The sequence below is a fragment of the Euprymna scolopes genome, chromosome 18 (genome assembly GCF_053919585.1).
Source record: "Euprymna scolopes isolate OS-2025 chromosome 18, ASM5391958v1, whole genome shotgun sequence".
Classification (NCBI taxonomy): domain Eukaryota; kingdom Metazoa; phylum Mollusca; class Cephalopoda; order Sepiida; family Sepiolidae; genus Euprymna; species Euprymna scolopes.
Genome location: NC_136499.1, coordinates 33505701 through 33518163, shown reverse-complemented (window position 1 = coordinate 33518163; position 12463 = coordinate 33505701). Strand labels below are relative to the sequence as shown.

Below are 12463 nucleotides of genomic sequence, written 5' to 3'. Positions count from 1 at the left end.
CTATGTTTATTCGTTAAAAAGATGATTGAACAGTGTTTTCTCTAGTGGTACGTAGCAATTTAAAAACATAATATCCGAAAAAAATCGTTATGAATTTGAATCAAGACTTTTGTAGTATTAGTAGCAACAGCGATAACATAGCGTAAACCGATGGTTTTTTTTTTTTTATTTTTATTCTAAATCGACTTTTTTTTTAATTGAAAATCTGGTTATAAAAAAAATTGTCTTACATGTTTAGTTAGAGCTATTTTGTTATCAACCATACAAATATTTTAAAAAATTGGGTAGTAATAAATTTAAAAATATTTTAACAAGCAAAAATGTGAACTATCGTTGTTTTGGTTCACGTGTACGAACGGTAACACACATTTCTAATTTTCGTCCCTTAAAAAATGTTTTCAGTGAATTATTATCGAATGGAAACTAATCTACCCGATTATTAAAAAAAAAAAAAATTAAAAAAATTAAATATTTGTAGGAGGTGCTCAGTTAAAAAATAAAAACGGTAGAAAAAGACATGAAATTTAATTAAAAATCAAAATAACATTAATTCAAATTTTTTAACAATTTGTCAGCTTTCGCAAAAACTTGTTTCTTTTTTTATATTTAAATAGAATTTATACTTGTTGTTTTGTAGAGGAAATTGTTTTTGTTTTTGGTTTTGCAGAACATGAGTATGTTTTACAAAGGGAAATAAAAAACAAAAACAAAAAAAAAACAACAACATCAATACTTGATGTTTTTCCAAGCATCATGTTTTCTGTTAGAGGGGCGTCACTTTTTTAAATAACATTTATTTTTGTCTGTTTGTTATAATTCTTGTGAAGTTTCACAATGGGTATCAAACACCCTCTTAAAAAAAAACTCGCTTAATTCTATGTCTAATCCTAGGTACGAGTGGCAAGCCTCCTCCTAAAACCTTTAGTCTTAACAATAACGCTAAGTACAAGTGGCAGAGCTCCCCACTAAACAAACTTCCTCTGTGAGCTCATATAAGCATAAAAAAAACAAAAACATAAAAAACGTTTAAAGAAAGTGCACATGATTAATCTCCTATAAAAAAAAAAAATTGGTCAACTGTCCTAAAACGCTAGGATCGTCTTGAAATGGTGAATTATTTTACATTTATGTGAAACCAACCCCCACTCTAAATTCTAAAATTGTTTTTGTTTTGTTTCTATCAAGTCTTCAGGATGTTTACACATAATATTCCTTAGCCCTATCATTAACCCAAAGTCAGAGTGGCAACCTCCCCACCTTCTCATAGTTGCACAAAGACCCTCTTAAAACCACGCATAATCGCCTTTTAGAAAACAAACAAAAAAACACCCAGGATTTATCTATCATAGGAAAGGGGGGGGGTAACTGCCCTAAAACGCTCGAATGATTCAAAATGAGGAATCATTTTACATTAAATTCTAAAATAATTTTTGTTTATCTTTTATTAAAGTTTTTCAAGTTGTTCACATGCAAATGTCTATAAAGGTAGAATCACATATTTTGGAGAGGTGGTCAGATGGGGAGGGGTAGCAGAAGGTATTAATCTATAATAATGCCAAAGAAATATTGCAATATATTCATTTTTAACTAATCCTAGATTTCGATTTCAGTTTTTGGCACATAAAACGCATTACAACTAAACTTTGAGTTCTCTAACTTCTTTTCTTTTAATGAATACATGGCATTTTTAAGCAATCGCAGCATATTTATGTGCATTTACTGCAGAGTATTTGGAAACCATTAATTTCTGGAGATTTTCAGTAGCATATTCAGATTCCTTGCACAAAAATACACTTATATGGCAAATTTCATTGCTTAGTCTTGTGTTTTTACAAAGATATAGCATTTTTACTGAAAAAGTAGTGCAAAAAATGTGACAAATTGCATTATGGTCTTAAAGAGGAGAAAATATCCAAACACGTAGGGCATAAAAATAGTCATAATTTCCTTGATTTTAATTGGATTTAAAAAATTTTAAAAAGATTTTTTCTTAGCGTATCAAGCTCTTTCTATATATACCAATATTGAAATATTTTAAGCCATGTAAATCTTTTCATGTGTATTGCTACTAAAACAAGATCATCTAATAATTTCATCCATCACCTGCCCTGTGGCAGTTGCCGTTGGGGCGCTACAGATGACCTGTCAGCTAATTTTCTCCGTCCGTCCTTGTCCTCCACACGTTTGTCTGCCTTGCTCCGCTTCATTCCTGTCCATTCTGCAATGTCTTCTTCTCTTTCTTCCTCCTCTAACTGTTCCCTGAAGCACTGTCTTGGAAAGCCCCTCTCCTCTTATGTGGCCAAACCATTTTAGTTTGCGCCTCCTGATTGTGTTGAGATCTCTATAAGGACCAACGGTTTGCCTTATTCTGTTTTTGACTTCTTCATTGGTTATATGGTCTTTTAAGAGATGCCAAGCAGTTTTCTGAAGCATCTTGTTTCTGAGGCCTGAATCCTCTTCTCTAATTCTGCTGTAAGGGTCTATTTTGCAAGCATACATGGAAAACTGAGTGGACAAGGAATGTATGAGTTTTATTTTTGAGCTGAGCTTGATTGCTTTGTCCTTCCAAATGATGTTCAACTTAGCCAGTGTTTATCAAACTACCCTACAATTATTGCCTTCATCTATATATATAAAAGCAAAAATGTGTGTTTGTGTGTCCGCTAAAAACTTTCGACAGACAGAACAAAAATAAACAAACTTGGTATCATATTGGAGCTCCATCCTTCACTCGAAAAATATCGAAAAATTGGCCAAAAATGTTATTTTTTTTTCACCCTGAAATCAACAATTTTCTACAGAGGTGGGGGGGGGGGTAAACAAAAACCGTCCTCTCATGACGAGATTGGTTCTACGCATGCATCAGATGACGTCATGACCTGATTTAGTTTAAATAGTTGAAGAACTGACTAAATTTCATGTACGTCGTGTTAGCTCAGTTGGTTAGAGCGTTGGGTCATTATCTAAACGTTTTGGGTTCGAATCGTGGTGTGAGATGTCTTCTTTTTTTTTTTTTTTTCTCTGATTTTTTAAATTTAAATATTGAAGCAGGGTTATTTAAGCCATTTTTCATGTAACATTTGTTTTTCTGTTTTTTTTTTTTTTTTTTTTTTTTTTTTTTTTTTACTTCGCTTATTCTTAGGTTTTCATTAACACCCACACACACCCAAAAACACCCAGGTACCCACCGATTTTTTAAATTTTAATATCGAAACAGGCTTATTTAAGCCATTTTTGAGGGGGGGGGTAGTTTTAACGTTCGTTTTTCTTTTTTGTTTGTTTTTTCGATTTTTACATTTAATATCGTTCGTTTGCCTTACGTTATATTTTTTTTTTTCTCGATGTTTTGATCACCCCCACCCCCCTTAAGTTTTAACGTTCGTTTTTCTGTTTTCTTTTTTTACTTCGCTTATTCTTAGGTTTTCATTAACCACACACACCTCCAAACACTCGGGCAACGCCGGGTACCCCCTTGCTAGTATATATAGATAAGGCAAAACGTGTATGCGCTTTTTTGTGCATGTCTGGCAAAGGCTTTTTAGGGGTGGGGGTGCTCTGTTGGGTCACTCCTTAAAACTTTTTATATACTGTCTAAATCATAATATCTACAAGCTACGAACGGAGGTCACATCTATCTTTAATTTGCCCGACTTTTATGCACTATTTTCGAGATTTTTTTCGATTGCAGTGTCTTCGTTTTGCTTTTCAGTATAAAAAGCGAAACTGAATCCGCACTATCAATTCCCTGGCATTCGTGGCAGGGATGTCCACAAAGCAAATCGGCTTTGATCAATGCGGCAAAAACTGTCATATCAGACAATTGCTTTTTAAATGGACACTCAGTTTTTATCTTGGGTAAACAAACAGCCAAAGTTGGAAAGAAAAACTGCCTCGCAGCAAAACTTAACTGTTGAATATGTTTGACCTCATTACCATTAAATTTGCGCACCTGTCAACTTTATAAGAGTTAAATTAAAACACTTTTCACTCCCTCTCCCCTTGTGGCCAAGCGGGTTAGATGTCACGTTTTTTTCCCTTTCTTTTCCACCTTCGCATCAACGCTTCAGGTTCGAGCCTACCTTCCTACCAAATTTTTTTTTCTTTTACACCTCCAAACACCAGGGTTTTTGTTTTTGATCTATCTTCGCCCAACACGCACAACTACAAACACCCAGGCACCCCCGCTAGTCTATAAATATAAAAGCGAAAATGTGTGTATGTATGCATGTTCGCTTTTTGTGTATGTCCGCACAAGAATTTTTTTCGGCGGCTTCTTGAGGCCGTCACTCATTTTTAAAACTTTTTAGATGCTATCTAAATGCTAATATCTCTGACTTAACCACAGGAGTCGCCTATCTATTTAATTTACCTTTAATTTACTTTGAAACGTTAAATATTCAACATTTTGGGATCGTCGCATGTTTGCTTTCGTTTTTCTGTATAAAATAAGCGAAACTTGATTTGAATCCTGGCCCATGGCCAGTGGTCTCTAGAAAGCGATGTAACATTTGGTCAATGTCAGCTTACCGTCGTCATATCAGATGGTTGCTTTCATTTCGAGACGAGCCACTCCCCTAATAAACCAGGGGAGCTGTTTTTCTCCAACGTTAGGTAAAAACAAACAAACCAGGTTATTGACCTCATTAAAAACTGTCCCGCAGAAAATGTTAACTGCTGAATAGCTGTTGCTTACGTCGTCGCGCTCGCACAAAATGTTAACTCTACGACTTCCACTTGACGTCATTTAGTGCGGGCACCTGTCAATTCTCTTAATTAAATAAATTTAAACTTATTTCAGTAACTCATTCTTGCTGGCCGAGCGATTAACGTGTCATCTTTTTTTCAGTTTATTTTCCAACTTCGCCTCAGGGCTTCAGATTCGATTCTACCTAATTACCAAAACTCCCCCCCATGAGTTTCTTTTTGATTTAAGAGCGCGCACACACCTTAAAACACCCGGACAACGCCGGGTACCCCTGCTAGTCTATAATATAAATCTCACTTGTCTGTTTAAATGTATGTTTGTATGTCTGCCTAAAACTTTCGACAGGTGATGAATTTTCACAAGATTGGTATCGTTATGAAACTTTACCCTTCGGACGACAAATATCGAAAAAATGGCTAAAAACATTAATTCCTTCACCCTCAACTGGGCACTATTCTACAGGGAGGGATCGTTTTTTTTTTTTTTTTTGTTTTTTTTTCGCCGATGGTGATGGGTGCAACAGCAAAGACGTTACATTTTTTTTTTTTTTTTTTTTTTTTTTTTTTCGAAAGTCATCCCTCTTTTCAATTGACTAGCCTTAATTTAAACCTTCATGACTTCCGGTTTGATGATGGGCGTAACAGCAAAGACGTCACATTTTTTTTTTTTTTTTTTTCATGTTCTTTTCCTCTTTCTCGGTATGGATTTGAGCCTGCCTGCTTGCCTACTACCACTGTTTTTTGTTTGTTTGTTTTTTTGCTCAACACACACCTCCAAACACCCGGGCAACTAACGCCGGCCACCCAGGCTAGTTTTTCTATAAAAAGTAAAATACTTGACGTGAAAAATTCACTTGATGATTGACGTAACAATCTCAGATGCCGCTTGATGTGACAGCTTTTCTAGTCATTATTTCGGAATCTTGATAATCATTGCTTCATGTGAAAAGCTCGCTAAACAGTACCTGATATGAGAAGCTTGCTGGATATGTCTTATTTTATAGCATTGGTACAAAAGTATAAGTCTTGCCTCAAGGTCAGTTGAAAACGATGTTAGATCAAAATAGCTTCTGGATATAATAGACTTCCTGGTACTTCTAATTTTAGTTAGAACTAGAAAAATAAGTATGCAGATAGTTTGGGGGGGGGGTTATTTATTTATTTTTTTTTTTTTTTAATGCTTTTAGTTTGATTATGAAAATATTTAATGAAATTTATTTTAAGTCAGAAATATAATCAAATGACATGTAATTTCAATATTAACTTGCAGCAGTTTCTTTGGTGTCGAAGAGTAAAAAAAATTACTTCGGACATATATGTGCGATATGTCAGTATTATGATTGTTAAAGAAAATAATTTTTTGCAAATTAGTTTCATTTTAAAAAAGTCATTTCTCAAATAAAATTTTATTAAATATTTCTACAATTCACAATTTCATTAAATATTTTTATAATTAAATGAAAATTTTTCATGATATTTTTTAAATAATATCAAACCAATTCAGTGAGAGAAAAAAGAGTTCTATCTTTTCAAAATAAGCTTAATTTCATTAAATATTTTTAATTTAAATCAATTGTATTAAATATTTTTATTAAAAAAAAGATATTTAAAATGCTAATTCTTCCAAAAAAAAAAAATCATAGAAACAGTTTCTATTGTATGTAATCTTTTATTTTTAGTCGCGTGCAAGCGACTCTATAAGTCACTCTGTCGGTCTGTCCATAACACTTTGTGCTTGGCCTTTTTGGTTAAGATCAAAAGTCTGTTGTTAATAGATGCTGTTCTTAGCTTTTTAAGCTTTTTCTTAGCTTTTTGGCCAAGATCAAAGTGTAGTATTTAATGGGAGTTAAGTAGGACGTCCCCCAGTATGAAAGGGTGAATGCGGTATTATGGTGAAAGATATTAGCTGGGAGTAACTTTTGATTTTGTTTAGTTCTAGAGTGACAAGGATGACCAATGACCCCCACAATCCCCCCCCTTTTGAGTTGGCCATGTGCCTAAGTTTTTTGTTCATTGCTGATTTTCAATCTATTTTTAACATGAATAAAGGATTTAATATCTCAAAGTGTAATATCTGTTCCGGCAGATACTGCAAGCAAAGACCATATGTGGGGGCAACTCCACATATAAGACCTTGGTCAATGTAGGGGCAACCCTTCATATCAATTGTCACTATCCAGCTCCCCTATTCCCTGGGGAGTTGGTCCCCATTTCCCCTTCACTCCTCACATTAAAAATCGGCCTTGTGCCTAATTTGCTCAGTGAGGGAGCAAATAAATACCAACCCCACATAGAAGACCTTGGTCAATGTAGGGGCAACCCTACATACCAATTGTCACTATCCAGCTCACCTACTCCCCGGGGAGTTAGTCCCCATTTCCCCTTCACTCCTCACATTAAAAATCAGCCTTGTGCCTAATTTGCTCAGTGGGGGAGCAAATAAATACCCTTTTCTTGGCCTTTTGGCCAAGATCAAAGTGCAGTATCTTTTCTTACTATATGCTGTACTTATGTTTGTAACTTTGTGATATAAAGTGGGGGATCACTTTTCTGTATTAATTTAATGTAAAATGATCACCCACTTTACAACCAGTCAGTCTCAAAGCCATTGAAGTACTTCTCCAGATCATTCCAGATCATTTTTTTAAGCATTCAAGTCATTCTTAAGGTCATTCAATTCATCCTTAAGTTCATTAAAGTCCTAAGTCATTTACTTTTTATTTATATAAGTCATTTCAGCCCATTTTTCGGTCATTTTAGTTTATCTTTAAGAATTTCATGTCAATCCTACATTCACGCATTCATTCATTACACGAGAGCACGTGACTAATGGCTATCGGCCTTGTTAACCAAAACGGGAAGTACCAGGAAGTATATCTGGAAGCTGTTATAGTCTAACACTATTTTCTTGTTGACTTCAAATTAAGACTTAATCTGAGAGCATTTCTGAATGATTTTGCATTAGTTTTGAATGCATTTGTATGATGTTCATGTGTTTTAGTCGCATAATTTATCATATGAATCATGTGAAACGTTTCAAAGTTGATAATTTTACAATTTATTTTTTTCTTCTCTCTTCCTCCTAGGCTTGATGGCAGGATCCGTGGTGCTTATGTTTCCGTCAATCCAGAGTATGCCAGTGCACGTGAAGGTAACTATTTAAGTTTTGTCTTTTAAAAATCAAATGTTATTCTTTTATGATCATCTATGAGTGCTTTCATTCTGGTTGCCTACATGCAAACTGGTTCTCAATATTTTTGTTATAGGTAACAAAAAAAAACACAACTTACAATAAATTATTATAAAGTAATAGACGCATGCATACCTAGAGATCAAAATTATTAACACATCAGATTAGTAGAACCCATGCCCTAGCGTTGCCCCCCAAAAAAGTAAGAAAACGAAGAATCCCAACCTGTCATCCTCCATCCGGAAGTAAATTGACAAGAAAGACTCTTTTCACACAAAATGCCAAAGATTTATCGATTTTATATATATATATGGTCGGTGCAAAAGTTTTTTTAGAAGGGGCAGTTTAAACCACTGTAATTAATTGTACACATATTGTTATTACTTAAATATGTCACAATGAGTAATTTGTAACCTTTTCTTTCAGATTATTAAAATATCATTCATATTTTTCTGCAATATTTGCACCCATTTTGACTGTAAAGCGACTTTATTCAGTCAACAGAAAGGGAGTATTCTTCCATCATGATAATGCTTGTACTCACACAACGCTACTGAACAAAGATTTCTGAGAATTTAATTGGAAAATCTTGCTACATCCTGCATATTCTCTTTACCTGGCTCCTTCTGATTATCACTTATTTCAAGTATTACAAAACCATTTAGATGGCCTTATGAGATGAGAATGAACACGAGATATTCATATTTCACATCAAAACCTAAAAATAAATTTCATAAGCAAGGCATTTATGAGCTTATTCATAGTGAATCGAAGTACAGAGAGCAAATGGAAATTATTGCCATGAATAAAGATTTTCAAAAACAGTTTTTCATTTTCAAGCTGAAATTTTAAATTAGCAAATATTTTTGCACTAACCTTATATATATATATATATATATATATATATATATATATATATAATGGGAATGTTTAACCTAAATAATTGGTAATAGTCATAAAATCATTGATGATAATTAGGGCTATGACAACAGCATATTCTTTTCATTGTTTTGACTCTCTGATATATATCCAACACAGTTAATCAATTGAGAACCACATCACTCTATATAAAAGCATATAAGATATGAAAGGATACACACTCAAGTCAAAACGATGAAAAGAATATGCTGTTTTCCTAGCCCTAATGAAAATCAACAAAATATTCAAACAAAAATAATAAAAACGCTGTATATCTTAACGGTAACAATCTCTGATTGCTAATGTAGTGATGAAATGGGTAAGAGGTTGCAAATTTTTTTTTTTTTTTTTTTTTTTTTTTTTGCAACATTACAAAATATGTAATTATTCTGTTTAGCATTTTATGTGGGTCTTTAAATATTAAATTAAAAATTGTTCATCATTTATATAATTTATCAACAAAAACTACAGCCCCCCCCCCATCCCCATCACTTGTTTTTAATTTCTTTTTTTCTTTTCAATTCAAGTTTATGAACCAGATGAAACTGAGGTTGATAGAGACAAGATCAAACTTTTGCGAGAACTTGGGCAGGGCTCTTTTGGCATGGTCTATGAAGGGATCATGTTTGAAGATGATGGCGACAATGGAACCAAAGAAAGAAAAGTTGCAGTCAAAGTAAGCAGTTTTTACTCCCTTCCTCTTAATTTTTTTTTTTTTTTTTTTTTTTTTTTTACTGTGTGAGATGTGTAGTCAATTTCAGGCCTAGTGAATCATGGTGACATGCCAGTTCCCATCAGACTATGAGAGTTAAGCCTTGTTGAATCTAGTTAGTACTTAGGTGACTATGGGAAATACTAGACACAGACTACATCCAAGTGTTGCCAGTGACATGAAAGAAATAAACTCCATTATTATCATTAATTATGAAGACTACTATCAAAGGGTCCTGATCAACTTAGGTGAGATAATGTGGATTATTTTACTTTTCTGATAAATTACACATTCATTGGTTAGCAGTGGAAAGTGGAATCCCGATATTTGTGGTGACTTAATGCTAATACATTCACTTTCTGATTAACATGTAATCTGAATCTTCTCTGAAACTTTAAGAGTTTTAATGTTTCTTTAGTCATTGTCATATTTAAATGGTGATATATATAATAGATATATATTAATATATGAAAAAAAATGTGTTAATTAATATAAAATAATTTGAACATTTTACTGTTGCTTTGTATGGCTAGCAAGTGGTGACTGTTGAAGGAAGCAGAAAGTTTAAACATGATTGAATTATTATTTTGGAATATCTAATTACTTTCATGTCTGTAGTTTGCATGCATAGTGTATATATATATGTGTATATATGTGTGTGTGTGTGTGAATGTAAAATCTTTTAAAGAAAATCAAGTTTGCCTTATTATTTATTTACACCAAACAAGGCATATTTAATTTTCTGTGACTTAAAGGCCAGGTTTATAAGGGCATCCTAACTGAAGTGTTGTGCATCAAGATGTTTGTTAACATTACATCTAAATTTCCACATTTGGGTACAGTTGGGGAAACTGAATGATGCACGCAGCAGTGTCATGTGTGATCCAGAAATCAATTTATATTTTTACCTGTGCTGTTAATTTCCTCACCTTGATAATCAGTTGTATAGCATAATCATGGTTGCATATTGGTGTTCGATTACCAAAGTTAAGTAACATTGAACATAGTCAGTTGTAGATGGGTGAGCATTTGAGAATACCAGGCACTGTATGTGGAAGGATAACAGCACCTCCCTACAAAAACTTGTATTGTCGTCTCCCCTGAATGGGATACACATGTGACTGGGGATCGCTTGTAAATTTACCATTCTCCAGAAACTTCCTCCTCTAAAGAAGCTAGTTTGATTTGCCCACATTGAATGCCACATTAAATACAAGTAACTTTAAGTTAATGATACGCAGAAAAAGTTGATATTGCTATAAATACCAGGGTTGCGGTGTCATAAGGTGTAAGGTCTGATTCCTAAGATTACAAAGATTTTGATTCTTGTGATAGTCCAAAATATCTGATTCTGACTTATTTTAAAATCTTCCTATATTCAGAAATTTTGTTACTTATAAAATTAGATTTTCATATTTAAAAATAAAACTAGTTGATCGATTTACGTGATTTTTGGAATATATTTTCATTTCATTACAAGTATGTACAGTATACAGATTTTTTTTTTTTAAATGTAAAGAACCACTCCTCTGTAAAATTTGGTTGTCATTGTGTATTTTTTATAATTGCTGAATATTTATGTATATATTTTTATTTCTGACAATGAAATTTCATGATCCCTTAGCAGGAAAAGAATTTTTTTTTAACTATGTACATTTTTTTATGCCCCCCCCCCCTCCCGCTTTTTATGGAAAGAACATGTTATGAATATTTAGGAATCTTGCAATATGATTAAATCAAGGAATCGTAAAAAAAAAAAAAAATACATCAACTTCTACCAAACGCAGTAGAATCTATTTACCGACTTGTATAGTTTCAACATGCTGAAACTAATCTTTTATTTCAGAATTTTTTTTTATGTTTGTGTGGCTTACCATCACGCTAAAACTAAAATGGCTGACCACATTTGCTGTAAATTATTTATTTTTTATTTTATTTCTTGACTGTTAACTATACTGCAGATTTATTGAATATTTGTATATACTAAAATAAATTTTTTTTTTTTTTTTTTTTTACAGACAGCAATGTCTGCAGATCGTCACAGCTTTTTAAAAGAAGCCACTGTCATGAAGTAAGTTTTTTTCAATATGTCTATTTACTTTCATAACAATATTGTTTTTTACCCTCCACTAAATGGAAAGTAATGTTTTCCTATCAGGTAATTGGTTTGTTCATGCTATATTAACTATTGGTTGGATTTCAACAAAATTTTGTTTTTCTTATATATACTAAACTGGTTTCCCGACGTTGCCCGGTTGTACAATACGCTTTTTTTTTTTTTCTTTTTTTTTTTTACATGGGGGTCACCACTTATCAAGGTCCGGAGGCCACTCAGGGATAAGGGTTATTGCGTGTACAGTAATCAATGAGATAGTATTGTAGTAATCATTAGTATTGGAGATTTGATAGTGTCTTAAGGGGGCGGTTTGTCAGGAATTTATGTTGGATTTGAAGGCATCCAAGTTGTAATCAGGTGGAAAACAGGCGAACGGAAGAGAGTTCCACAATCATGCACTTCTGAGAAAGAAGCTCTGCTCATGGAATCTACATTTGGATTTAGGCACAGATAGTTGGGAAGATTATTGACAGTAGTTTCAGCTTAAACATGATATTTTAATTTATGCAGATTGCATATGTATTATTATAGAATCAATCCTCTATTGATTATTATATATTACGAGGAATAATTTGCTTGGTAGACTAATTTGCCAAAAAAATCTAAAAAAAGTAAAAATGATAATGTCGTTCATCAAATTCTGTCTGTGTTTGTTTACAGTATCATGTCAGCTGATATTTGGGCATGATGATGAATGTTTTGGAAAAGTCACTTCTGATTAATATTTAGTTTTAAAATATACAAATGGAGAAATGATTTGTGGCAATTTTAAATGATACCTCTCCTTTTATTGTAAATTGAAGTCAATAAGAAAAAAATTATA

The 12463-nt window shown here is 33.0% G+C and overlaps 1 protein-coding gene and 1 pseudogene across 2 annotated transcripts in view; both read left to right on the top strand.

The window, feature by feature from the left end:
• LOC145297581 (insulin-like peptide receptor) overlaps window positions 1–12463 on the top strand; it is a 290500-nt gene that overhangs the window by 262508 nt on the left and 15529 nt on the right. For both annotated transcript variants that reach the window (XM_080143619.1, XM_080143620.1), the window contains 3 exons: window positions 7791–7855; window positions 9340–9488; window positions 11543–11595. In XM_080143619.1, coding sequence (XP_079999745.1) covers window positions 7791–7855; window positions 9340–9488; window positions 11543–11595 — 267 coding nt within the window. The remainder of the gene's footprint in view (window positions 1–7790; window positions 7856–9339; window positions 9489–11542; window positions 11596–12463) is intronic.
• Window positions 7150–7326, top strand: LOC145298108 (U2 spliceosomal RNA; annotated as a pseudogene).